Source organism: Cardiocondyla obscurior, linkage group LG01 (assembly GCF_019399895.1).
Source record: "Cardiocondyla obscurior isolate alpha-2009 linkage group LG01, Cobs3.1, whole genome shotgun sequence".
Lineage (NCBI taxonomy): Eukaryota > Metazoa > Arthropoda > Insecta > Hymenoptera > Formicidae > Cardiocondyla > Cardiocondyla obscurior.
In genome coordinates, this window is record NC_091864.1 from 2,335,200 (window position 1) to 2,360,484 (window position 25,285).

General features: G+C 36.9%; 5 protein-coding genes across 6 annotated transcripts; 3 read left to right on the forward strand and 2 right to left on the reverse strand.

Moving 5' to 3' along the window:
• Positions 1–366: 366 nt before the first annotated feature.
• On the forward strand, positions 367–16,892 carry LOC139104827 (endothelin-converting enzyme 1). The gene is made up of 18 exons (XM_070660577.1): positions 367–679; positions 835–1,290; positions 4,327–4,410; positions 10,902–10,969; positions 11,113–11,291; positions 11,406–11,651; positions 12,406–12,611; positions 12,803–12,979; positions 13,193–13,291; positions 13,619–13,763; positions 14,225–14,439; positions 14,657–14,833; positions 14,896–15,058; positions 15,181–15,229; positions 15,457–15,524; positions 15,651–15,787; positions 15,907–16,071; positions 16,467–16,892. Exons 3-18 carry the CDS (start codon positions 4,399–4,401, stop codon positions 16,641–16,643), a joined length of 2,283 nt encoding a protein of 760 aa, XP_070516678.1. The 5' UTR covers positions 367–679; positions 835–1,290; positions 4,327–4,398; the 3' UTR covers positions 16,644–16,892.
• Positions 16,099–18,840, reverse strand: LOC139106745 (p21-activated protein kinase-interacting protein 1-like). Its single transcript, XM_070663731.1, has 3 exons — positions 18,524–18,840; positions 18,248–18,410; positions 16,099–18,146 (listed from the first exon to the last, which is right to left on the reverse strand). The coding sequence occupies exons 1-3, from the start codon at positions 18,617–18,619 to the stop codon at positions 16,918–16,920; spliced, it is 1,488 nt and encodes a 495-aa protein (XP_070519832.1). The 5' UTR covers positions 18,620–18,840; the 3' UTR covers positions 16,099–16,917.
• Positions 18,748–21,436, forward strand: LOC139107028 (mitochondrial enolase superfamily member 1-like). Its single transcript, XM_070664281.1, has 7 exons — positions 18,748–18,854; positions 19,268–19,424; positions 19,596–19,698; positions 19,771–19,886; positions 19,954–20,108; positions 20,184–20,767; positions 20,920–21,436. The coding sequence occupies exons 2-7, from the start codon at positions 19,302–19,304 to the stop codon at positions 21,231–21,233; spliced, it is 1,395 nt and encodes a 464-aa protein (XP_070520382.1). The 5' UTR covers positions 18,748–18,854; positions 19,268–19,301; the 3' UTR covers positions 21,234–21,436.
• Positions 21,212–23,238, reverse strand: LOC139108388 (adenosine 5'-monophosphoramidase HINT3). 2 transcript variants are annotated; one of them, XM_070666751.1, is made up of 5 exons: positions 23,099–23,238; positions 22,314–22,445; positions 21,963–22,080; positions 21,682–21,875; positions 21,212–21,593 (listed from the first exon to the last, which is right to left on the reverse strand). In XM_070666751.1, the coding sequence occupies exons 2-5, from the start codon at positions 22,386–22,388 to the stop codon at positions 21,552–21,554; spliced, it is 429 nt and encodes a 142-aa protein (XP_070522852.1). In that variant the 5' UTR covers positions 22,389–22,445; positions 23,099–23,238; the 3' UTR covers positions 21,212–21,551. The 2 variants fall into 2 exon arrangements, with proteins under 2 accessions (XP_070522852.1, XP_070522765.1); XM_070666664.1 differs by lacking the exon at positions 23,099–23,238 and adding an exon at positions 22,527–22,612.
• On the forward strand, positions 23,091–25,269 carry LOC139107090 (mitochondrial enolase superfamily member 1-like). The gene is made up of 6 exons (XM_070664414.1): positions 23,091–23,226; positions 23,495–23,597; positions 23,675–23,790; positions 23,859–24,013; positions 24,098–24,684; positions 24,789–25,269. The coding sequence occupies exons 1-6, from the start codon at positions 23,143–23,145 to the stop codon at positions 25,091–25,093; spliced, it is 1,350 nt and encodes a 449-aa protein (XP_070520515.1). The 5' UTR covers positions 23,091–23,142; the 3' UTR covers positions 25,094–25,269.
• The last annotated feature ends 16 nt before the right edge of the window (positions 25,270–25,285 follow it).

Consider the following 25,285-nt stretch of genomic DNA (forward strand, 5'->3'; position numbering starts at 1 on the left):
ATGTATAACAAAAATTAATTTTGATTGCAGAGTTTCTTATGGGACATCTTCTTTGGCTTAACAGATATTCACGATTGTGCGTCGCCTTTTAATGGACTTCAACCCTTTTTATAGCCACGGGCTTCGCGGGTATCTTTACTTTCGGTGCGCCGCAAGCGTCCACGCGACTTGAGGCATAGTAGTAGGATACGCGTGCTAGCCCGACGCGACCCACGCGCTCGCGAGGCCGAGGGGAACATATGATCGGGTCAAAGAGGCCAAGATAAATTGCAATCTAATCCGCGGGAGTAAGCCGGGGCCAATTACTATTCGTTGCGCGTCCGCAGGAAGAGAGGAGTGGCGCCGTGCTTGGGGCACGGCGCGCTGTACACCTCCCGCCTTCGAAGCCTTGCGGCAAATGCTGACGGACAGTAAAATCCACGTCTTTTAAAACATGCCGCCGAGGAAGCGCGAGGATCTACGGCGTCGATCGGTCAGGATCGGCGACGACGATAACGCCGCTGTTGGGTGCCTAGTTTTCAGAAGTCGTCCCATCAAGAAATGGTCTCGCCTCAAACCCAGATGTTGTTTGAAAGGATCTTGTAGATTATGAGACTTATGCCATTTTGGATTATTAGAATACATTTTCAGTAAAATTTATTTTACGATTTAAAAAGAAGAAAAGTAATCAGGAATTAAGGTAAAGTATTTAATATAATCGTACAAACACTTCTATAATTAAATGAATGTACTAAAATATATTGCGCGAGTAACGTGGTATGAATAAAAATAGCTAATTCGACTTTGAGCGTGTTTCAATGGTTGCGCAATGCAGTTTTTTAAAAATAAATATAGTTACAGGTGACGATCTGCGCGGACTCGTTAAGCCGCACATCGCACGGTTCAATCCGCTCCTGACGGAACATCGTGGCGCGGAAATAGTGGGGGATTCGAAGATTAGAGTCGCTCCTCCACAAGCCGAAACTTCAGTTTAGTTTACTAGCGGTCCTCGAGTCGTGTCCTCCTCCATCGTGGTCGGCACATGGAACACGCGTTTACCGAAAAGTAGAAAAGAAAGAACCTCGAAGAAAGAGAAGGAAAAATTGCGAAACTCTCTGGAAGCGATGACGTGAAGCGCCTACGACATCACAAGAGGAAAACAAAATCCACGAGTTGAGAGAAAAAAAAACCACGTTTTTGGTTGATTTTTCGTGTCGAGTTTGCTTCCACTCGAGAAAAATCTGAATGACACATAGAACAACGTTCTAATATGCGCTTATGAGAATCTTCATCGAGGAAAATTGCGAATAGGTAAGCATTCATCTTTCACGCGAGATATAAAGATACTTGTAAATTTTTTTTAACATTGTTCTTTCTAAAAAAAAAATAATAAGATATTAAAGTCACTAAATTTATGTACTAAATTTTATATTACGTTTAATTATTTTTAAAATTATTGTAATTAATTTTAAAAACAATTTTTTGATGACCTAATCTTTTAATTTATTTTTGGTAAACATTTTTCACAAGATAGAAAGATATGTTAAAAAATATTTTTTGCCTCAAAGGCGAGACTATATATTTTCTACATTCTTAGTAACTTTCTTTGTAAATATCATTATGCAAGCTTATTACGCGAGATGTCAAATTTTTCGACCAACGTGATACCGTAAACATTTTCACACTCACGCGACACAGATATTTCGCTGAGGTCGAAGGTTTTATAAGACGTGAACTTCTCTAATCTTTCATAGCATTAAACTACGTATTGATAGTGGCACAGTTTAGCCATACGATCGTGATATGACGCATACTTTGAAAAATTCTTTAAGATACTATCACAATATGACGTGTTTCTGGGAGGACAGACGCACGAAGCATGTTTGAGCTTACACTTAAATAGAAATTAATTATCGTAATTTTTCAAGAATTAATTATTCTTTTAACGTGTCAATAAGCTTTTTCTTTTGTTGCCATATCCTTATTAAAGCTTTGCACGTTAAAACAAAATTGTATATTCAAAAATATTCGCTGGAATTTATATTAGAGTAGAATGCACAGTGAAATTATTAGTTATTGAAAGTGAAAGCATTTCTCTTAACAAAGAATACCTAAGATGAATTTTTTAAGCCATGTCTGACACTGTAGACCGCAGAGTTTTGTATGCTTACCTCGCGATTATTCTTTTTCAGCTCACGTTCATTCAAAGTAACGTTCCGACGAAACCGCTCATAATAAAAGTAGTTCCTAATTTCCTTAAATTCTTAGAATTTGTTACGACATTAATTAAAATTCCCTTTTCTTGAGAAAAAGAGGTAGAATATTTTTATTTTTTTTTATTTTTATTGTTTCTTAGATAATTATTTTATTAACAAAAAGCTCCTTACCACAAAATATACTAAATCAATTTATCTTAGTCCAGGCTATATAAAAAATTTGAGAAAAATGTAATTGAAGAGGTCTTGCGGTGCGAGATTAATAGCGTGTGCTTTTGTTAAAAGTGTCTCTTCGGCGGTAAATTACTTCTGGCTGAGCTCCAGGAAAGCTCAGTGTATCGTATCGCTTTAAAGAAGTTAAATTTTGGGTTTATACGATCTCTCGCGATAAAATATACGTCTTAGCGAACGTAATCTCTTTTTTTTTTAATCTTAGATGAATAAATTATCAATTAAACTAGTATAACATTTTTATGTTAAATCAATGTTTTATTTCGCATCTAGGCACGATATCCGCAGCTGTGGACATTCCGTTGCGCAAGAAATAAACTGTATCTGTAGTCATCCACTTGAGTATTGTATCTTGAGACGCGGGCCGCGTTAAATGATCGAAGATGAGTGCAACGGCAACTTGCGATTCTTGCACGCGAGATGCGTGGCGGCAGATACGATTAGTAGACGCGAAATCGAAAGCATCGCGTAAACCAAGGCAGGGTCGGATCTCTAAACGGTAGGCAGGACGACTCACGATATTACAAGTCGTCAAGGACGCACGAGCGAATCGCGTATTGTAGACGATAATTATGTAAACGCGATTCGACGAATCTGGAATTAACCGCGTCGTAAAAGGATCATTAAGATCACTCGAAACGCGAGAGAATGAAGCGCGGCGTATCGTTGTAAAAATAACGGGTATATAAAAGCGTGCAGCTTGTGATAAGTATAAGAATAACTTTTCACGTATCTGTTTTAGATTTATTAAATTGTGGACTTTTCTCCGATTAAAAAGAAAATGTTTTTTTTGTTTTTAATCGTAGGTGGAAGGAGGATCGGGTCGCGTAAATATTCTCTGGTTTTTCTTTCCTGCTGAGCGTCAAGTTTTCCTACTGCATTCATGAACGTAACAGCAATGTAGAGCTCGTATACGTGCGTCTCTGCAGTGTCGATCTTGAGCGAGAGCTGGTTGCTCGCTGCACGCTTTCATCGATCCGGCAAGATGCATCTGATTTAATAATGATCTCGCGATTTCACGATGCCATTTCGCGGCACAAAAGGGAGTGAATCGCCGCTCGATTAGGCGGTACGTGTACTTTTCCGCGCGGCCTAATTTGCCGGAGATTCCTTCGCTCTCCGACGTCGCAGCGTAATGCGAGAACCGCCCTTGTAAAATACCCTCGAGCGCAGATCGAATCGAGGCTTCCAGAAAACCTGAGTTCGCTCCCAGCACCGATCTTCTCCGGCGCGAGGAATTTACGCGGCGCGATAACGAGATTTCAGCCGCGCAGGATGGTGAATCGCTCGCGCGTGTCCGCTCTCGTGGAAACGAAAGCGTTTTGAGAGACAATTGAGCCACATCGCGCGCGGCGCGATTCGTTAACCGGTTAATGTACCATGCCGGTCCCAGAAAGGTAGATCATTATAGAAGCGGGCATATCCGCGCTACCAAAGTCCTTGCATCCGGTAAAAGTCTCGGCGCGCGCGCTCATCCATTTCTTTTTTCGAACTCTCGAAGTTTACCGCGCCGTGAGACTTACGGGCTCGTCTTCGTCAAGCTAAAGTTTGAACATTTCATATCCCATTTTGTCGTGCTCGCTCAGTGATGGTCGGTGAATGAAAAACCAAATAAGGTTCAGGCGAAAGATGGAGAGAGAGAAAAAGAGACAGTTTGTCTTAGCAGACAGACAGACGACATTGTATCTTATTCCCGCGACGTCGTTGTCTCCCCGGAGGACAAATCGCGGGCGAGCGATGACAAAGAAATCGCGATGCTCGGAGAAAGGAAAGGAGAGAAAAAAAAAAAAGAGCGCTCGCGTTCTGTCATTCAATGCAAAGCAGGTGATTCACCGTTGCATTCGCGACGGATGAGACATTTTTTTAAATAATGATAATAACTTATCTCGTTCTTTTGCAGACACGGCCAAGAGGACCGAAGGACGGGAAGGTAGAGGATTGGGAAGGACGGGACGGCGAAGGAGACGCGAGGATGAGATATAAGGTAAGAGAGATATGCTTCCTTGTTCAAATAGCACTGAAGGGGACAAGCGTGCCGATAGGGACGCGGATAAGCCTGAGGCGAGCGAGCTATTGTGCTCGTCTCGTCAAGTTCCCATTAAAATTCAGTCGACTGTTCCCTGGTCAATTTGTTGGCTTTTCCTCGTGCGGGAACGTAAAGTCCGCGAATTATATTTTTTCTCGCAGATACGCGACCACTCGCGCAATCTTGTGATTATGAGAGCGCTGATAAGAACCTATTGTGTTCCGCGCTTATTAAAGAAAAGCATTTTTTATTTTTTTATTTTTTTTTTTAACAGGAGTTTATTTATATTCTTGAATTATTTATATGCGATAAGTCAGTGCTGCTCGACGAATTTCGCTCGATGAAATAATTATTCGGGTCATGTGCCAAAGACGCAAATCGGCGGCAGAGAACGCAGCAAAGCGGCGGCCGGGAGATAAAATCGTCTCCGAATCGGCAAACGGCTGTACTTGAAATTTCATGCAAATCCTACATGTTTGTATAATGGTTCTCGTTTCACATTCGTCTCGCGTCAGAGGAAGCCGGCGTGCAATTGGAAGTGTGATTTATTTAAATTAAATTCTAATTGATGAATGTACGCCGAAGGATCGCATCTTGCTTTATCGTCGAATCTGCCTTCGGGAGCCGTTTCTGTCGGGGAATAACGGGGCCGAGAACTTGACTCGCGGGCTTGAAAAGAAAAACTTGCCATAAAAAAAAAAAGAGAAAAAAAAAGAAATTCGACGCGTTAAATGATACTTATAGAATTGATTGATTCGCAAGTACGGCGCCTCGTTCCACCTGTTAACAGTTTCCTTTTCTGTTGTCGGAATCCTTCCTTCGTCTCGCTTCGCTATCGGCATTCGCGCGGGTCTGTTTTTTTTTCTTAACGTCACGTGTACCGATTCTCTGCATAAAACATAAGGTATTTACGCATCCGTTGCCTTATCACTGCATGTGCGACGTGCAAAGGTGGGGCAAACTATTCCGCGCGAATAGTTACGATCTGTTTTTACGCAGAGATTTTAATGTCAATAGAAGCTGCGACGAGATGCTGTCGCGAAGATGAAAATTGTCACGAGAATTTGTTTTTACTCGCCGTTCATTATTCGATCGATTGTCATTTCGAATATTAGAAACTGTAGGCCTTCGTCGTTACGTATTAAACAAATTTCATTTTTGCGCCGATCATGCATTTTCGATCCGCAATCGATCAATCCATTTTTTCTTTTTCTTTTTTTTTTTTTTTCTCTCGATTAAATCCAATTAAGAGGAAAAAGTAAACTGCCGTGTTCGATTATACTTCGTTAGAAATCGCAAGTGCAGTCGAACATTGCAGCAGCCAATTCTGGTTTTCTTACCAGAGGGAAAAAGAGGTCAATCGCGTGCTGGTGAAGGATAATTAAAATAAGACCAGTTGCTAACATCGAAAATCACATTTTATTCGTGCTCGAGGCAGATAAAGCGACGCCATTTACGGCGATTATCTATTATCCTCCGTTGCGACACGGCCGCGGATTTTTTTCTTTGTTTTTTTAATCCGACAATTTCTCTACCTGGAAATGACGCAGGCAAAGAAAAAATATATTTACGAAAATTGGTGCTGAATCACTTTAGCTCCGATGCTTTTTAGCTTTTTCAACCATTCGACTAGTAGCATGAATATTATCAATTCTTTTTTCCTACGTAGAACAGTCGTTTACACTCTATTTTCATCAATCATCGTTTATCTCATCTAATCGCGTCTAATTTTTTGTTATCTACGCCGCAGATTAGTTTGTAGTATTCCGACGAGATCATTACAGCGGCGATTGTTCCTTTGAACGGAGAAGAAAAAGGAAAAAGAAAAAGAAAAAAAAAGCGGAAGAAGTGGAGCGTGCGGGTATCCACGAGCGGGTGACCGACGGGATTGAGATTCGTTTGAGAAATTTAAGTCAATGGCAAGAAGAGCACTCGGAGTGAATTCATTCCACGAGCCCTTCCCCGGAAGCTCGTTAAGCGGCGATTACGCCTCGTGTCTCAATCACAGCGTCAGAAACGTTCAATATTATGTCGCTTAGGGTAATCGATGTAGGCGAGCGGATTATCGTTTATTCCTTTTTTTTTTATTCCGGCTTTTTCTAGACCGTCGTTGGCTACGGGGTAATCTGGCCAGAGCCACGAAGTGACGAATCCATTAACCAGCCATTAACGCAGAATCCACGAAAGTTGGAACGTTGACGTTGTAATTAGACGTGCAATTAGAGATCCGCTCGGGGTCAGGGATCCGTGAAACTGAGATTTTGCGAAAGTAAAGAGAATTTCCAGAAAGCCGAACTTTTTCCTCGCTCATCGTCTCGCGTTTCTGAGCAGATCGTTCGCCCGATGTCCGTGAACGAGATCCGCAGCGCGGGAATAATTTCGTAGAGCTCGTTTCGCGGCAAGCCGGACGGAGAACCGTAGGGCGAACGTCGTAGCCCGCCGAGGTCCCGGGGATCACGCTGACGCTAGAAGTCACTGACCACCTTCGCTACCGTAATTGTATTATCAACTAACAGGACGATAATGGGTTTCAAGCATCAATAGCTCGGCACTTACCAACCGCCCCACACGTTCGTGTCGCTGAAATAGGATCTTCTCAATGGCGTATTCAGGCGCTTCACTTGTCAAGCAGCAGGATACGCGTTGCACGAGGCTTGTGTATGTTCTCTGTGCATATTTGTCCCGGTTGCACTAGCATTATTTCGATCTTAAACGGGACTTTAAACGTATGCCTCTCTCTTTCTCTCTCTGTCTCTCTACATAAATAAAGACACGCGTATCGCTTAATTAGAACAATTGGACTTTAATCATTTTCAAAGGCGACCTGCGCAACGATCACGCATAATTAACGCGCTTTCTCGAGCGTTACCATATATAAATATATGTTAATTTAGTATATTTATATCTTTGTTTAAAATGCTAGCAGGTATTTTTTAATATTCCGATTTCATCGTGATACGGCAGAAACGTGCAGCAGAGGAGTATACAGATTGAATGATAAAGACACTCACGTGCTGGACGATGATCGGAGTCAATGCCTCTGATAACGCCTCAGACTCTTCGTCTTGGACGTGACGAATAGAAAAAATATCGACGACAAAACAAATACTGTACGGTATTTCGTCACGATATGCACGCGGTGTTTGGAGCTTACTCATGTTGTTTCGCAGCTGGAATTAATGATCAGGCTGTATAATCATTAAAGAAAAGTATGCCGATAAATTAATTACGTCTTTAATATTTCCAATTAAAGAAACTGCTCATATGAGTCAAACCAGGAGGTTTTAACAAAGCCAATGGAACTAGAAATTAATTATCGTCGTATCTTTCATCGCTAACGCGTTTAATTATTTTTTTTCTTTTAATTTTGCGTACATGGAGTGGAAGAATACTCGAATATTTTTCTTTCGCGTACGTGATTATGTTGTCTCGCGCTCGCGATTCTTTGCTTCCTTGAGTCGCGGCTGAAGTAAATAGAATTATGCATGTCTCGATTGTTTGTCGCTTCGTCGTAAGTCGTGAGGAGGAATCTATTAACGTACATAACGAATTAATTACATGCGATATCTCGCGAGACAAAGGCGAGGGACACCGCGCGGACTTTAGCGTAATCTAATAGAGAAATAATACTTGGCGACTTTCATTATCTTCGCTTCGCGGTATTCATGTCGCAGCGACGAAACCGTTGCCGGATCCGCATCTTAGGAGAACGGGAAGTGAAATATTAAATTATTGCAATTAACGCCGGGAACGTGAGCTAGTTTGATGAACACTTCCCCGATCATCGAAGCCAATTACGATTCCATCGATCCGTCGCGAAACTCAATGTCAAACGCATCGCTAGATCGAAGCTGCATACGTCTTTCGACTTGGATGTTAAACTTGGAAATCTTACGTCGCGCAAGGATGACAATTGTATCGGAAGCGACGTCGTTCGGATGACAATTACTGGCCCGCAAGGACACGCGGTTAGGAAGCGACAAGACTTTATCACACGAGATCATATTATCATAATTTTTTGTTTCATCGGCAAGATACGTTCTTATAAGTTTTGATTAATTTTTATTTTAGATTTATGATATAATTTTTTCTTTCCTTTTTTTTATGGTAATTAATAATAAAGTATTATAGCAGTCGCGATTTATCGGCGATATTAATAAACTGTTAAATGCGCGAATGGCAGATTTTACCACTTAAAATTGGAAAGATTAAAGAGAAGAAGAAGAAAAGAAATAAACAAAGAGTATGGCCAGAATTAACTTGGACTCATGGTGCCTATGGTATCGTAAGACATCGGACTGTTTATTCGAACGGAGAAGAGAACTAGAATAAAGCAAATATACGATAATGCGTATGGTTTATTTGATAGACAGATGAGAGAAAGAGGGAGAAGACGAGAAAAAGAGGGTGCTGACTTTTCTCGTGCGAAGTCTGGCGATTCCGATAGGTTGAAACACAGCACATAATGGGAACGTTGTCAGACTCGCGCCGACATAGCTCCGACACACGCAAAAAATCGAATTCTCGTTTCTCGACTAAACACAAACATGGTTTGTAAATCTTTGAGGGTTTAAGGCTTATTTCAGCAATGTTTGTTTAAATCTTTTACTTGATTTGTAATTGTAATCTAGAAAAAAAAAGAACTCGGTTACATCATTACAAAAATATTAATGAATGATTAATGTAAAATTTATTTCAAGTCTTTCCCAAATTGTATAAATTTTATTAACATAGTAATATAATGTCAAAACCATGTGCTTTGTTTGCAAATATATTAAAGTTAGACGGCGCTTTAATTACAAGGCTAGAAAAAAAAAAGGAAATCATTGAAATCGTCGGTGGTGAAAGGATCAATAAAATAATGCTGGGCGAAAGGAGACGCGTTAAAAACACTTATTTGTTAATGGAAATTAAAAGAAAGAGACAGAAAAAAAAGAAAAATTACTATAGCTAGACTCGGGCTAAAGTACTGTTAACTGAAATTAATGAAATAAAAAGTTGAGATAGTTGATTCCGATATGGGTCAGTCTCAGGCTTTCTTGAGCACGCATGTGGCAAATAAAGATCCGAGATGGAGCACACAAAGAACATTTACTTAGTCGTAATTAATATTAATCGAACTTGGTGAAGCGGAGTGACTTGGGAATTAGGTTGTCTTTGAATCATTATTTGCATCCGAGTGTCTCATCGAAATTTTTCATTTCGATTAACATTACAAAATAATCTTAAAATAAACGATAAAATTTGAACTTGAGATTAATTACATTTTCCTTTTTTTTTTCTACTGCGTTATAAATATTAATTAAAATTATTCTTAATTATTACAAAAATAACTATGTTATAAATACTTTAGGGACTATCGGGAATTGTTAAATTTCAAAATAACTGGTCGATTTTATTTTACATACTTCGGATTGCGAGGTGATGATACAAAGTATCTCCTCGATCCAATAGAATTCTCGTATGGGATAGACAATGCGTTCTATGAGATCGTTCTTTCCGACCTGTTTCACGCGCGTCATAATTACGCGAAAGAACGGCCTAGCACCGTGGTTTAAATCGGCGCGGTATCATCTGTTGCGGTGTTAAAACCGTATGATCGATACACTCACCTTGCCCCAGAATCGGCGGGATTACTTCAGTCATTATTCTCCTCGTACCCAATATCCTGTCGCGCGTCCGCGGACGAGATCCTCGTTCCATTAAACCCGAAACTGTCGACATTGCCGCTATTCACGCTAATGACGCGAAAAATAAATGAAAAGTGAACGCGAGTTTACGTAAAGCCCAGATGCGGAATTCAACGTCGAGGCGCACGAGAACTATTAAATCGTTTGGCTGCACGTCGTTCGCGAAGATCTAGATTCTATTTATAAGCCCATTGTTTATTTCACTTCTTCGGAAAACAGGCGGAAAATACATTTGCACGAGATTAATAAGACCTCGGACCTCTTTTCTACTTTGTCATAAAAATAATTCAACGACTTTTATCGAAATGAAATCAATTTATTGGAACTATTTTAATGGCTTAATAAAGATACATTCCTATCTATTTTTATTTTTATTTTTTTCATTTTTTTTTTATTAAACTGCTATTCAGGAAAATCGAGCCGATCGTTCTCAGTGAATCGCTTTGGTAGAGTCGCTTCAAGGTCCCTGATTATGTTACATGAGATGCATCTGTTTTAGTTGCACTTTGATCCCTTATATTTTCGCATTTTATGAAGCGCAGAAGTCAAGTCACGAGATATTGCTTCTTTGTCAGATTAAAGTAAATAATTTCTCATGCAATGCAGTAATAATTGTTATTTCGGAGTTAAATATAATGCTACAACGATTGGCATATTCTTCGACAGGCACGCTCGTTAGTATCGACTGAATAAAATAGAATAACGAAATAGACAACAGGCAATTATTGTGAAATATATATCATTATTTTTCGTTTGAAGGTGAACGACCCGGAAGAAAATGACAGAGATACGGTGGAGTACGCGAAAGGAAACTCGGACATCTCGTGGTAATAAGTATTTCCTTTGTTTTGTAAGAAAGAGTCGGTAACATTTTCTTATTTCTTACTTTCGATTTTCTTACATCTTGCTTCTCTCACTTTGCATTACTTTTTATTTACTTTATCGGGAATTTTTTTTCTTTTTTGGACAGGGACTACAATCAGCGAGATGAGAAGAAATCGAGCGGAAAAGAGATGCGACTGGTAATAGTCGTTGGATTGTTAGCGGTGACCATTATCGCTCTTATTGTAGCACTGACTTTGCAGCTGGCGGTTTTTCGCACCGAAAAGTACAAGGAGATGTGCCAGAGTGAGGAATGCATTGAAACAGGTATCTCTTAAGTTATATTCTGTAATATAAAAAAAATTGTTAATTTTTAAGACAATTAATTTTTGTTTAACTACGCTGAAATGCCTCAGGATAAGTGTATTTTTATCTTTATAGCGGCGCGAGTAATGGGCGCGATGAATAGATCCATGGATCCTTGCCAGGACTTTTATAACTTCGCCTGCGGTGGCTGGATCAACAAGAATCCAATCCCCCAAAGTCAGACTTTCTGGGATCAGCTGAGTTTCCTCAGAGAGGAATTGCTGAACAATTTAAGGATTTTACTCGAGGAGCCGGATAAGGAAACCGATTCTAAGCCAGTGAAGCTAGCGAGAGCTCTTTACAGAACCTGCATGGACGTCAGTAAGTCTCAAGAACTGAAAATCAGCTTGTAGTATTTTGAAAAGAAATTCAAGAAATTTTTAGAGACAATTTTTAGTTACGTTATCATTAATTTACTAATTTTTTAATTAAAGAATTCAGCAAGTTTGTGAAATAAATATAATTAAATTGTAGGTTTTTAAAATAGTTTAAAATAGATAAACTGGCGCTGCACGGTTATAAATTAATCTTAAATTGAAAAGTTATATTAAGTTGCAAGGAGTTTCATGATGCTATAGAAGAGGAACATAATTATTTCCACGCGAACCAATTTGCTATCAAGATTCTCTATCGTTAACTCTGATAATTTACCTGCTTCGACGATAAATTATTCATTAATTGTCATTTTTTTCATGCAAAAATAGCATGCGCGTAACGTTATTTACATAAGCATAAATTTGAAAGATTATAAACTTACCTAACAATACATTGTCGCTCGCATTGCGACGTATTATTATTGTGCCAATAACGTAATCAGTAATAACGTAATAAGATAAATTGATTACTTTATTATCGCGGAGAAGTAGCCGGATCTCTTGACTTCAAATGACGACTACGATCGTAAATCGGGAAATCCAAGCGTGCAAATGATTTAAATAGAAACAACGATCGCATTAAGTCTTTCCGAAGAAAATGTAAATATAGGAGTCGCGCTATGTGCAATTAAAATCGGGTTGTAAAACGTTTATTTGCAGCCTTGACGATAGAATGTATGTTAAGTTATGGATAATTGCAGCGACTGTCGAAGCAATGGGACTGGGACCCATCTCCGAGTTACTCAATAAAATGGATTTGCCGAAAGACCCGCCGATGCAGGATAAAATACCGTCTCTTGACATAGCGAAAATAGTCGGTACGAGCCTGCGATCACTGGGCTTGAGTATTTTTGTCAATTTTTACATCAACGAAGACATTAAAGATACCACGAGGAATCGAATGCTGGTAAGAATGCGTATAAAACACCGCATATTTTAATAGAAAAAAAATTTGAAAGAAATTGCTCAGGATTAAGTAATTTTAACTTGATATTTATTATTATCATTATTGATCTCGTGTGAAATAATGATTTTCCATCAAGAATTCTTTTGTATGAATTTGCTCGTAAAATAATGCAGGAAATAAAATTCTTTTAGTTGGAACAAATATCTCCCGGATTTAGCGAGCGTTACTTATTGGAACCGCAGCGATTTGAGTCGGAATTAATGGAGTATAAGAAGTACGTAAAATCAATGGTCGAACTGGCAGGGGCTGGTAATATGAGTACAAATTATGCTAATGAGATCATAGAATTCTCCACGAAACTCGCCAAGGTAAGATCGTCTAACTGTAATTTTATTTTTTTATTTATGCCAAGTAATATTTTACGTATTATTTTTTAATGCAATTGCTTGATACAGATATTAGTAAAAATATTTTGCGATTGATCGAACAGTCCAACAAATCTTGTCTCCGATTACTTAACTTCAAACGTGAGGATAATCTCTTTCAGGAATACGTTTAATATTTTTTTTTTATCCGTCCAGATTATGGCGACGCACGAGGAACGACGCAGTCCCGATCATCTCCTACACGAGGTGACGATTAATGATCTGCAACAACTCACCGATTTACAGGCACAACAGGTAATATCTACATTTCTGTTTATCTCATTAAGAATCTTTATCTGCACCGTACAAGGTAAACGGCCGGTTAAATCAGCATGAAATGTGACATCCGCGACATTTACATTTTAGCGAAGAAGTATTTGGAAACACATAATTTTAAAATTCTAATTAAGGTAGGCGGAAGCCAAGTTTCGAAATAGTATTTAAAAACATACTAAATTACTATTAAGTATATTGACGAAATTAAAGTGTTATTGCAATTATTTTATTATCTCTAATTGAAGCTCCTAGAAACGGGAACGCTCTCAATGTATGAGTGATTAAACGCGTAAAACGCTGTTTCAGTGGAATTGGACGACGTACTTGGAAGCCGTGTTCGAGGATACCAACATTACGATTAATCCGGCTATGGATCGAGTTATCGTCGTGGACCTGCAGTATTTGCAGAAATTGCCGCTGCTTCTGTCCATCACTCCGCCTGCCACGATAGGTACGTCCAATTTCGTACCCTCATCAAAGCGAACATTGTCAATTGTTACTTGGTGCGCGCTACGTGCTTGATCGGCCTGCATCGTTGCTTTTCCACTTGCATTCATTAAAAGGAAAAAATAGAGAGGGGAAACTGCATAAAGCGTTCTTTTTGCGCTCGCATATTCAAATAACTCTCAAACGATTTTAATTAATCTTGGTCCAATAAAATAATTGCAATTAGTAGTAAATTAATAGAAGCGACAAGTCATCTTTGTAGTAACCGAAGAAATTTTACTTGGAAGTGTCGATAATCCATGATAGATAAAACATTTGATGATGAGGAGGGGTCAGAAGCTATCGGAACCGCACTATATCCATAGAAATAAGTCCGTGATTGTTTTGTCGTGTTAAGACGATTACGCGTCGATAAATAAGGCGCGGTGATAAATAATTATCGTTAATGCATAGCCGATTTTTCAGTGCGATACGTCTGGTGGAGCGTATACTCGACCGTTGCCCCTCTGACGCTGCAGAAGTTCCGCGATCTCGGTTTCCAGTTTTCGCAGAAGATCTACGGCTTGAAAGAGAAGATGCCGCGCTGGAAAGGATGTGCAGGGAACGTTAACGCAAATTTCGGAATGGCGATGAGCTACGTTTATGCACAGAAATACTTTAATGAGCAAGCACGAGAAAAGGTTTGCGATTGCACACGTGCGATGATTAATTACCTTTAAAATATTGTAGGAAAAAAAGAATCAGCACATTGAAATAATAATAAATCAAAAATATTAATATCATTATTTTAATAATGAAGTACCTCTGAATTAGAGCTTCACTCGTTATTCAGTATTTTAAATTAAGGAGAAAATGTAACATGATCCATGATTTATTACTGTCGATTATTGTTGTCAGGCGTTGGAAATGCTACTGGACATTAGGGCAGCGTTTAACGAAATGGTCACGGAATTAGACTGGATGGATGCCGGCACGAGAGCTCGAGCTCATAGAAAATTGCATGCGATGAGGCCTTTCGTAGGATTTCCTGAGTGGGTCATGAATCCGGAAAAATTAGATAAATTTTACGAAGGGGTAAGTTCACCTTAAATAAAATATTTGCGTACAGTTACAAATTCTAATTTGTAATTTGTTAGGTGGAGGTGATTGAAGGAAAGCTGTTTAAAACCTTTTTGAAGTTAACCGACGTGGCAATGAAAAAGAATTTAAATAATTTGCGCGAGAAACCCGACAGGGGCAGATGGATATCGACGGGCACAACAGTGAACGCATTTTACAGCGCGATATTAAACTCAGTCAGTAAGTAATTTAATGCTAATTTTGAAATTAAGAGAAGTAAATTTTTTTAATATGTAGTTTATCGATTTACAATTTCAATTTCATTTAACTGTTCAGAATTTAAAGAGAACATGTAATTTTAGCTTTTCCAGCTGGCATTCTGCATCCTCCCTTTTATGGCAATGGACTAGAGTACGTATACATTTTGCAGATATTTTTTACATCTAATCAACTGTACAAAAATTAATTAAAATTCTATGGCCGACAATTAATTAATTTTTTATGATGTATTAGCTACCGTTTACTTATTAAAGTGTTATCTGAATAAAAATGCAAAAATATGATTTTACGAAAAGGACATAACTTCTATACGTAATGCATTGTTGTAAATTACTAAGTTCTAACACTGCGCATTACAGATCCATCAATTACGGTGCTATGGGAGCGATTATGGGCCACGAGCTTACACACGGTTTTGATGATCAAGGTGTGTAATTAGTATGTTACATAATATTGTTAAAACAGTTATTCGTCCGCGTTTACTTCTTTAGCATAATACAATATCCGCATATCGTCAATAATATATAAAATTATATGATTTTTTTTGTGTCAGGTCGCCGGTACGACGAAAATGGCAATCTACGGCAATGGTGGAGCGACGAGACGTTGCGACACTATCATGAGAAAGTGCAATGTATGATCGAACAGTACAGCAGTTATCATTTACCGGAGCTGGGTGATAATTTCACGGTGAGCTTCGCGCAGTGACAACGTGTTCATTTTGTTCGTTGAAAGTATCAAGAAAAAACCGTGCCAAGGTGCTCTTTAATTGCGTGTTCAATTAATTCCACTTACCTTTTGATTTTCAGGTGAACGGTGTCAATACTCAGGGTGAAAATATTGCTGACAACGGTGGCATCAGGGAAGCTTACAGGGCATACCAGAGATTGATCACACGCAATCAGTACCAGCAAGCTCTGCCTGGTCTCGTCAAATACAGCAACGAGCAAATGTTTTTCTTAGGTTTTGCACAGGTAAAACAAGTTTCCATTTTTCACAACTTTATGAAAATAAAATGTAATTTTTATTCAATAAATTATGAAATTTTTAGCGCCTGGTAAAAGATCGTATACAGATCAGTTTTGATTAAAAAAAAAAATATTTTATTTGTTAATACTAAACGGATTTATTTAATAGACGGATCAAATTGCATTATTATTGCATCAAGTTAAAAATAGAGAGAAAAAAATATTTTAATCAGACGTTATTTAAACATACTACAACAATTTTATACATTTATAAGATTTACAGTTTCGAAGTTATTTTAAAATTATCTTTTTTATTCTCTTCTCAAACAAATTAAAATTTTCTAATTCTTTCTTGTGTAAAACTTTACAAAATAAAGTCACGAACGTTAATGTTTTTTAAGGTCTGGTGTGGTAATTATACGAACGGAGCGTTGAAGTCCAAAGTGATTGAAGGTGTCCACGCACCAAATCATTTTCGAGTTATCGGCACGCTCTCGAACAATGCGGACTTCGCAAAAGCCTGGAAGTGTCCTCTCGGTAGTCCAATGAACCCGCCACATAAGTGTATTTTGTGGTAAACCTCTATCGCATTATTTCGAGCGGTATAAAATGTAACGATGCCTAAAAACTGTTATCTCATTCAAGTCTAATCTCTAGTGACAGAAGGCGTTGATGCAGTGATAAGTCTAAGAAATTGTAAATAGACTGATTTATAATTATAGGAACTAGTGAGTAATTTATAAAGCACTTAAGCGCTCTATTCTTACTTTTAGATTTATTATGTAAATATCACACAGATGGAAAAAAAAACTTTTTTTTTAAAGAGACTCCTATCCATTCTTGAATTTAAATTTATCCTATTATTTTCTTCTTTTTCTTTCTTAGTATTGTCCCTTTTCCCATACTTATTTTTTTAATTTTTTTAGGCAAAACGTCTTTGATATCTTCCATTGGTAATTTTATTTTATGTTTCTTATGAGAAAGCGGTAGCTCTTCAACTTTATTCAACTTTTTAATTTTCTTTGCTGGCGAAGTAATTTGTGATGCAGCACTATTCTCTTTCCGTTTTTTGTTATACAAAGTTGTTTTAATCTTTTTTAAAAGTTTTTTCTTTTTTGTAGGTTTATTAATATTTTCCATCTGTAACGATCTATCTCTCTTCTTTTTTGAAATAACAATTTCGTTTACTTTTAAAACTTTTTTTCTTGTAGGCTCGACATTATCTTCAACGTCTTCAATAGCTCTTTTCTTTCCCTGTTTCTTTTTTTGTGTCTTTTTTCTAGGATTACTAACATCTAAATCCTCTTCATCTTCAATAATTACTTCCTGCTTTAATCTAAGTTTCGTCGTTTTTATTTTTTTTTCTTTCTCCGATGTATTTTCCTTCTGTTGCATTAAATCTTTATAAGTTTGTGCCAAAGACAGACAAGTAATTCTAGCACCACAATTAACGGTTTGTAAAATATTTAAACTACGCTTGTTGTATTTCCAAAGTTTAATCTCTCCCGAACTGGAGGCGCTAACCAACAGATCGTTCATGTGCGCGATACATTTAACTCTCATATCGTGCGCTTTCATATTTATTGTATGCAAAGAGGTTTTGAGATCACAAAACTTTATTTCTCCGTTCTCGAAACCAACCGCGATTAAATTATCTTTTAAAAATTCAACGCAAATAACCTTCGAGTTAAATGTAAGTTCCCTATCTATTCCAGCCGTTTCTACAGAATAAATGTAGATATTTTCATTAACGGCTAACAGATATTTCTCGCCATTCGGACTCCACTTAATAATAGTGATCCATTTGGCATTAGATTTAAGTTTCGGTACCAAATTAGTAGCATAAGCCTGTCTGCCTTTGATCAAGTTCCATGTTCTAAGCACTCCATCTTCGCCAGTGGATAATGCTAACTTTCCTGTAGGATGAATAGCCAGAGTGTTAACACCCATACCTTTGTGTGCAACTGGCCATATTTTCTCTATTTGCCAATTGCCACAACGAACTACAGTTATACTTCCATCGTTACTACATGAGAATAGATGAGAGCCTTCTGGTGAAAATGCAAGGCAACTGACAGTATCTGTAAAAAAAAAAAAAATGAACAAATTGTATTTAAAGTTTATCCACAATTATGATACATATTTAAGTGCATTCAAATATAGAGTGCGTTTATCTGCACACCTTTATGATGTACTAGTTTGCCAGATTCTCGTCTGTAACGCATGTCGTACAGACATACAGTTTCATCAGCTCCAGCTGAAGCCAAGTGATATTCATTACTGGCGACGGTGCGTATGCTTGCGACATGACTGTGTGTTGCAAAACTTTTTTCTATTTTATACTCCTAAAGATAGAAAGAAAACAATTTTTATTTAACAATTTTTTTAAATATATTTCTACGTTGAATTGTACTTCTACTATAAAAACTTAACCTGTACATGGCCGAACTGTACTTACATTTACGATATTTTGCACTTTGTAACCAAGCAGATATTGCTCATAAGTCCCTACTATAATTTCGAATGGACTCGGTGATGTCGCATTTGAATTCATTTTTTAATATTTTATTTACATCAACGAAACGAACAATAACGACATTCGCACGTGCGCAAGTAGAGAAACTGAATTTTCCGAAGTTCCATCGAAATCCGCTACGAGTTGCCACTGGAGCTTGTAGTACATACGAATCGACGATAAGTCGGGTGCAAAGAAAAGCGTCTCCTGACTTTTCGATCAAGTGATTCTACTCAAGAGGTTAAAGCAAAAAAAAATAAGAAAAACGAAAAAGGTACAATTTGAATTAATACAGTTTATCGTACATTTGATCCTACTTGTTTCTCTTCTCAGCTAAGACGATGCTGTCGTTAAACGTACGTTGAATAAAGTTTCCGAAGTAATAGAAAAATATATAACGTTACAAAAAGCGAAAAACACGCGGCACGTTTTCATTTTCGTGGAGGAAGAATTAATACTTGTGTCAACGTCGATTTTTTTTTAAAGTTAATGTTACACGGTTGAATATAGTATTATTTGCACCAGTTAATGTATACGCAGAAGAGATCTCTTGAAAATTAATTTCTTAACTATCTTTGCGCCGATATTGCATGTTGATATATGTTCATATCGCGCGACACGGTAGAGTTCGTGACGCAAATATTTACGTAAGATGATAAGGAATAAACGATGTGTTTATAATTTTAGGACGTAACGAGATTATTGCTCAGTCAATTTCACGATGCCGCCGTTTGAAGAGCACTCGCAACGATTTAAAAAAGTGGCTAATGCCAAAATCATCGGTGTCGACATCAAGGACATAAGATTCCCAACATCGCTTAATCAGGATGGAAGCGATGCAATGGTATAAATTTATAAAAATTATTAGATAATTTACATGACAACACGTTCGCTGATAACGTTATTTTAACGAATTGACGAATATTCATAAACAAATTAATATTAACTTATATTCATAGCTTTTTTTTAAATATAAAATTACAATTATATTTAATATTGTTATCTATAATAATAGCACACCGATCCTGATTACTCCTGTGTGTATGTAACAATTAAAACAAACAAGAATGTGGTGGGATATGGTCTTACATTTACCCTGGGAAGAGGAACTGAAATTGGTACTTTATATATTAATATATACATATATTATTAATACTTTAGATAAACGCTAATTTAATAATATTTTTTAGTTGCACTGGCATGCAAGTCTCTAAGCAGGATCGTGTTGTTTCGAAGACTAGAATGGATTTACAAGGATTTTGCGTATCTTTGGAGACGTTTAACGAGCGACTCGCAATTGCGATGGGTAATACGCGATATTACGTGGAATAATAGTAAGCGAAAGTATGACGATTATAATTTAAATAATTCAGGTTGGCCCGGAAAAAGGCGTGGTACATCTAGCTGCGGCAGCTATTCTAAATGCGCTGTGGGACATGTGGGGACGTATAGAAGGAAAGCCTGTTTGGAAGCTCCTTTCGGACATGACGCCTGAGCAACTTGTTTCTCTTATAGACTTCAGATACATGTAAGACTAATTTTTCTTTTGTTTTGTTAAATCAAAGCGCGGAATTACATTCACATTTATGCATTTTGCCTGCAGTCGAGACACAGTGAACGAGCATACTGCAAGAAAAATACTTGAGGATAGAGTGAATAATAAAGCACAACGAGAAAGAGAATTGCTCAGGGAGGGATATCCCGCGTACACCACTCAGGTCGGATGGCTGGGCTACAGCGAAGAAAAAGTCAAGGAACTTTGCCACAAGTTTTTAAGCCTCGGTTATACGTCATTTAAAATTAAAGTGGGGAAGAATTTGCAGGAGGACATTAGAAGGTGCGAGGTGATACGCGAGGTGATAGGCTACAAGAACAAATTGATGTTAGACGCAAATCAGGTGTGGGAAGTCAATGAGGCAGTCGAGTGGATGAAAGAGTTGGCAAAATTCAAGCCCACTTGGATAGAGGAACCGACATCTCCTGACGACGTCTTCGGACATGCCGAGATATTAAAACAATTAAAGCCGTATAATATTGGAGTGGCCACCGGCGAGATGTGCGCAAATCGCATTATGTTTAAACAATTTTTGAGATATAACGCAATGAACTATTGCCAAGTAGATTCAGCGAGAATCGGCGGTATTAACGAGATTCTGAGCGTATATTTAATGTCATTTGTAGCTAACGGTAAGTTGATTAATTTTAGTCTGCAGATATAATTTTTTTGTTATTAATAAAATTCAATATTCTAATGAATATTGGATTTCTGACGAACCACTAATAGTTAATAAGTTTAAAGAAAAATTACATAAAATGGAAAAATTGTTATTTACTTATAGTACCAGTTTGTCCACATGCTGGCGGAGTAGGTTTGTGCGAGATGGTTCAGCACCTCCAAATGTGGGACTACATCTGTTTAAGTCAGACTATTGAGAATCGTATTATAGAATTCGTGGACCAACAGCACGAGCATTTCGAGGATCCCGTTTGCATTAAGCGTGCTGCTTACATGCCTCCTATGAATCCTGGATATTCGACTAAACTTAAAGAAGAAAGCATCTTAGAATATTCCTATCCAGATGGCAATTATTGGAAAAATAAAATTACTGAAGAAGAAGTATCATCTCAAGATTCTGAAGAAAAAAGTGATTAAATTTCTTTTTAAGTTACATCTATCATTTTTTTTATAAAAAACAATTTTTTTTTAAACGGAATATGTACATCTTTTACAAATATAATAAATTTTATAACAAATGTAGTAAATATCACAATAGGTATAATATTAAATAAAATACATTTTATATTCATATAAAAATAAAACTAATATTATAATTAAAAAAATTATTAATCAACGTATTTTTATTATAACTTGTAATAAATATTTTTAAACCTATAACCAAATAAAATACCTTACTGATGATTACCATTGCACTCCCAGGAAGCAAATAATAAATAAATTTATATTAATAGTTTACGATTTACAATTTGCCAGGCGAGATTTTACATAATCTGTCTGTAAGAATAAAAAAAATTTTAGTGAAAGATAATATAGAATTTATCTTTCTTTAATATATAATAAATTTAGTAATTTTTATACTTACGCTCACAAACCAAAACGTATTGGGACAGAACATCATTTTTCTTATACCATTCATGTCCTCTACTGGCGAAATAACATGTAAATGTAAATGATCGACAGTATTAAAAGGTGGCCAATGAAATCCTGTTCTTGTAGATGCAGGATTAAGATTCATCTTTTCAGAAATAATGTTCACTGTAGCAACAATTTTATCAACTAAAATGTAAAATAAATAATTAGTACAAATTGAAATTATTATATAATAAAATTCAATTTGAATACATTAATAAAAATAATACATACAAAGTTCAGAATCCTCAAGTTGAAGTGTTTTTGCATTACGTATATGTTTATTTGGTAATATCAAGTAATGATGTGTGGACACTGGATTTATATCCTTAATACAAGTAACATCCTCGTCCTGAGAACAAAAATACACTTTTTAAAACTTGGTCTAATTAACATTATGCTCCAAAATATTCTTCCTCTTCTTTCATTAAACAAAAAAAAACAAAAAAAGATATTTGCTACATAATACATATAACATGCACTTGCACATTTATAATTTAAATATATATGATATTTTGTATTTTATATACACCTCATTTGTTAAAGATCTAATTAAGGTTAACAATGGTCAATGTATGTACATACCTCGTAAATAATTTCGCCAGGTTCTTCGTTCCTAATAATTTTACAGAAGACACAATTGGCTAGCTGCTGCGCCATTGAAATTTCATTAATTTCGACGATATTTAACTCGATAACGTCCAATGACGGGTTATCCTGCAAGTCGAAAAATAAATGAAGCTAGTTTCGTTTGACACTGAACACAGCTGGACTGTCCAGCCTAGACACTATACATACGTGTATGCATACTGCATACGTCGAGCGCGTGCAGGGAGGTTATGAAACATTGATACATATATATATATTTCTATTCCAGATGACATTGCATCTCTTGCAAGAGCTCAAGCAAAGAATCGACAGTTAAATAACAAGTGAAAAAAAAATGCACGCTATGCAGAAAAGAAAATATCAAATTAATTGGAAAATATGGTATTGCAAGATCGAGATATCTATATAGTTGCTGTCCACGCAGCTGTCCACGTAAATAAACAAATTTTTTTTTTAATTATAATTAATATTAGACGTTAAAGAAATAATTTCGAATTATTTTACAATAAAGAAAACTATGTGGATTAGTTTTTAATATTAACTATAATATAAATTAAATATAATATATGTTAATCTGCTCTTTTTTTTTATATTTTTCTTAGTGTTCTTACTGCGTGTAAACATATGTATACATGTTACGTTTGCCCTACGTGACATAGGAAAAGAAAAAAAAAAGTGACATTATGAAGTATGTGTACGTCCTGAGAGACAGAAACACTTTTCAAAGCCACATATAATATTATTAGTCAAAAGCAAGTTACCGTCGGCTTCGCAAGTTTTTCGCGTTGTTGCTCGATACGGCAAAATGATTAACGCAAAAATCGTTAATATGACAGTACACGATGTAAGATTTCCGACAACAATGTGGCGTATTGGAGGCGATTCGATGGTACGTTAGTATATCCTTAAAAAAAAAAAGAGAAAAAAAATTAGTTTTGATTATTATAATTTAATTAATTTCTAAAGCTGCGTTAGATCAAATCAAATTTTTCTTAAATTATTGCTCCTTTTTCGCGATAAAAATTCTATTTTGTTTACTTTAAATTGACGTTCGAATAAAACAATCTTTCCTCGCGTGCGTAAAAATTAATCTTCTACCCTCGAATTATTTAAACATATATGTTTAACATTATTAACGTTATTTTTTTTTGCAACAGCATAACTGTGTTGATCATTCCTGCACGTACGTGATACTCCACACCAACACGAAGTATAAAGGATACGGTATCGCAGCTACCCTGGGAAAAGGAAATGAACTTGGTGCGTACATATTAACAATACCACGCACTCTCTCCCTTTCTCTTTCGTCTTTCATTATTGGCAATAAAATGTTCTAGTGGTGCGTACATGCGAGCTCATGCTTAAACACGTGGTGAAACGGAAGACCGAGGAGATCTACTCAAATTTCGCGTCATTTTGGAGACAATTAACGACCGACCCGGAATTACGATGGGTAAACGAGTAATGCGCGACTACTAATTACTTTAATTAAAGTGTCGTGACTCATGAATGTAATTTCAGCTGGGACCGGAGAACGGTGTTGTACACCTAGCCACGGCGGCTATCGTTAACGCATTGTGGGATCTGTGGGCGCGTATCGAGAATAAACCCTTGTGGAAACTGCTCACAGACATGACACCCGAGCAGCTCGTATCCACGGTGGACTTCAGATATATGTGAGCTGAAATCTTGAGCAGGTAGCTACGCTTTCGGCTTGTTACATTAAGTTTAATATCGTTTGGTATTTTTCACACACGCAGTAGAGACGTGGTGACCGAGGAGGAGGCGATACAAATGCTTAGGAGAAACGAACCGAATAAAAAGAATTGGGAGCAAGATCTAACTGTCACTGGATTTCCGGCGTATACGGCTGATGTTGGATCGTGGCATTTCGGCAATCAACAGATCAGAACTGTCTGTAAAAAGTTCATGAAGCTAGAGTTTACGAAGTTCAAGACTTGCATGGGCCGTACAATCCCGAAAAGCAATCAAAGATGTGAATTGATACGTAAAATGATAGGCAAAATGGTATTAATGGTGGACGCGAATCAGTTCTGGGAAAGAGAACAAGCGGTAGCGGCTGTGAAAGGTATTGATCATACTCAGCCTGCCTGCATAGAAGATCCGACGTCTTCCGACGATGTCTTAGGACACTCTGAAGTATTAAAAGCATTAGCAAAACTGAAGCACCCCGTATCAGTTTCCTCCGGTGAAATGTGTGCAAATCGCGTCATGTTCAAGCAATTCTTGAAATATGACGGAGTCGATTTCTGGAATATTAATGTTGGGAGGCTTGGCGGAGTTAACGAAACGTTAGCTGTATACTTTATGGCAAAAAAATATAATAGTAAGTTTGCATGTATTAATATTTGTTGGACCTTAATAATTTAGAGAGTATATTTTTGTAAAGATGAATTTTGTTAAACTAATCGCCACTTTTTCAACTTATAGTACCGGTATGGGGTCACGGTGGTGGAATAGGCTTATGCGAGATGATGCAACATTTACAAATGTGGTATTCTATTTGCTTAAATCAATCGGATAGTGGTGTGATGGAATTTGCCAGTCATCAGCACGGATACTTCGAAGATCCTATATTAATTAGAAATGCTTTTTATGTATTGCCTAGTCGTCCTGGATTTTCAACTAAACTTAAAGACAAATGCATTGCGCGTTGGCGTTATCCAGATGGTACGCGATGGAAATATCTGTTTGAAACTAAATTTAAGAAAAATCTTAGAGAACGGAAAAAATAATAATATAAAAATGATTATATTACTAAATTGATAAAAATTCTTTGATAAAAATTAAATATTATATTAAAAACATGCATATTTTCTGATTAAAATATTGTAATATGCATTTATCTAAAAATATACACTCAAAATTATGTTAAACATTACTTTATAATAAATATATAATCTTTCGCAGAGTTATTTTTATAATGT

Excerpts from the sequence above, each read along its gene's own strand:
- LOC139106745 (XM_070663731.1), bottom strand. The coding sequence starts at position 18,619 with ATGAATTCAAATGCGACATCACCGAGTCCATTCGAAATTATAGTAGGG. Across the intron at positions 18,411-18,523 it reads AAGTGCAAAATATCGTAAAT|GAGTATAAAATAGAAAAAAG; the intron begins GTAAGTACAGTT and ends TTCTATCTTTAG. Across the intron at positions 18,147-18,247 it reads CAAACTAGTACATCATAAAG|ATACTGTCAGTTGCCTTGCA; the intron begins GTGTGCAGATAA and ends TTTTTTTTACAG.
- LOC139108388 (XM_070666751.1), bottom strand. The coding sequence starts at position 22,388 with ATGGCGCAGCAGCTAGCCAATTGTGTCTTCTGTAAAATTATTAGGAAC. Across the intron at positions 22,081-22,313 it reads CTGGCGAAATTATTTACGAG|GACGAGGATGTTACTTGTAT; the intron begins GTATGTACATAC and ends TTTTGTTCTCAG. Across the intron at positions 21,594-21,681 it reads ATACGTTTTGGTTTGTGAGC|ACAGATTATGTAAAATCTCG; the intron begins GTAAGTATAAAA and ends TTATTCTTACAG.
- LOC139107028 (XM_070664281.1), top strand. The coding sequence starts at position 19,302 with ATGCCGCCGTTTGAAGAGCACTCGCAACGATTTAAAAAAGTGGCTAAT. Across the intron at positions 19,887-19,953 it reads GCGACTCGCAATTGCGATGG|GTTGGCCCGGAAAAAGGCGT; the intron begins GTAATACGCGAT and ends TAAATAATTCAG. Across the intron at positions 20,109-20,183 it reads CTTATAGACTTCAGATACAT|TCGAGACACAGTGAACGAGC; the intron begins GTAAGACTAATT and ends TTTTGCCTGCAG.
- LOC139104827 (XM_070660577.1), top strand. Across the intron at positions 12,980-13,192 it reads TCTCCACGAAACTCGCCAAG|ATTATGGCGACGCACGAGGA; the intron begins GTAAGATCGTCT and ends TTATCCGTCCAG. Across the intron at positions 15,230-15,456 it reads TTTTATGGCAATGGACTAGA|ATCCATCAATTACGGTGCTA; the intron begins GTACGTATACAT and ends TGCGCATTACAG.
- LOC139107090 (XM_070664414.1), top strand. The coding sequence starts at position 23,143 with ATGATTAACGCAAAAATCGTTAATATGACAGTACACGATGTAAGATTT. Across the intron at positions 23,598-23,674 it reads GGGAAAAGGAAATGAACTTG|TGGTGCGTACATGCGAGCTC; the intron begins GTGCGTACATAT and ends AAAATGTTCTAG. Across the intron at positions 24,685-24,788 it reads TATGGCAAAAAAATATAATA|TACCGGTATGGGGTCACGGT; the intron begins GTAAGTTTGCAT and ends TTCAACTTATAG.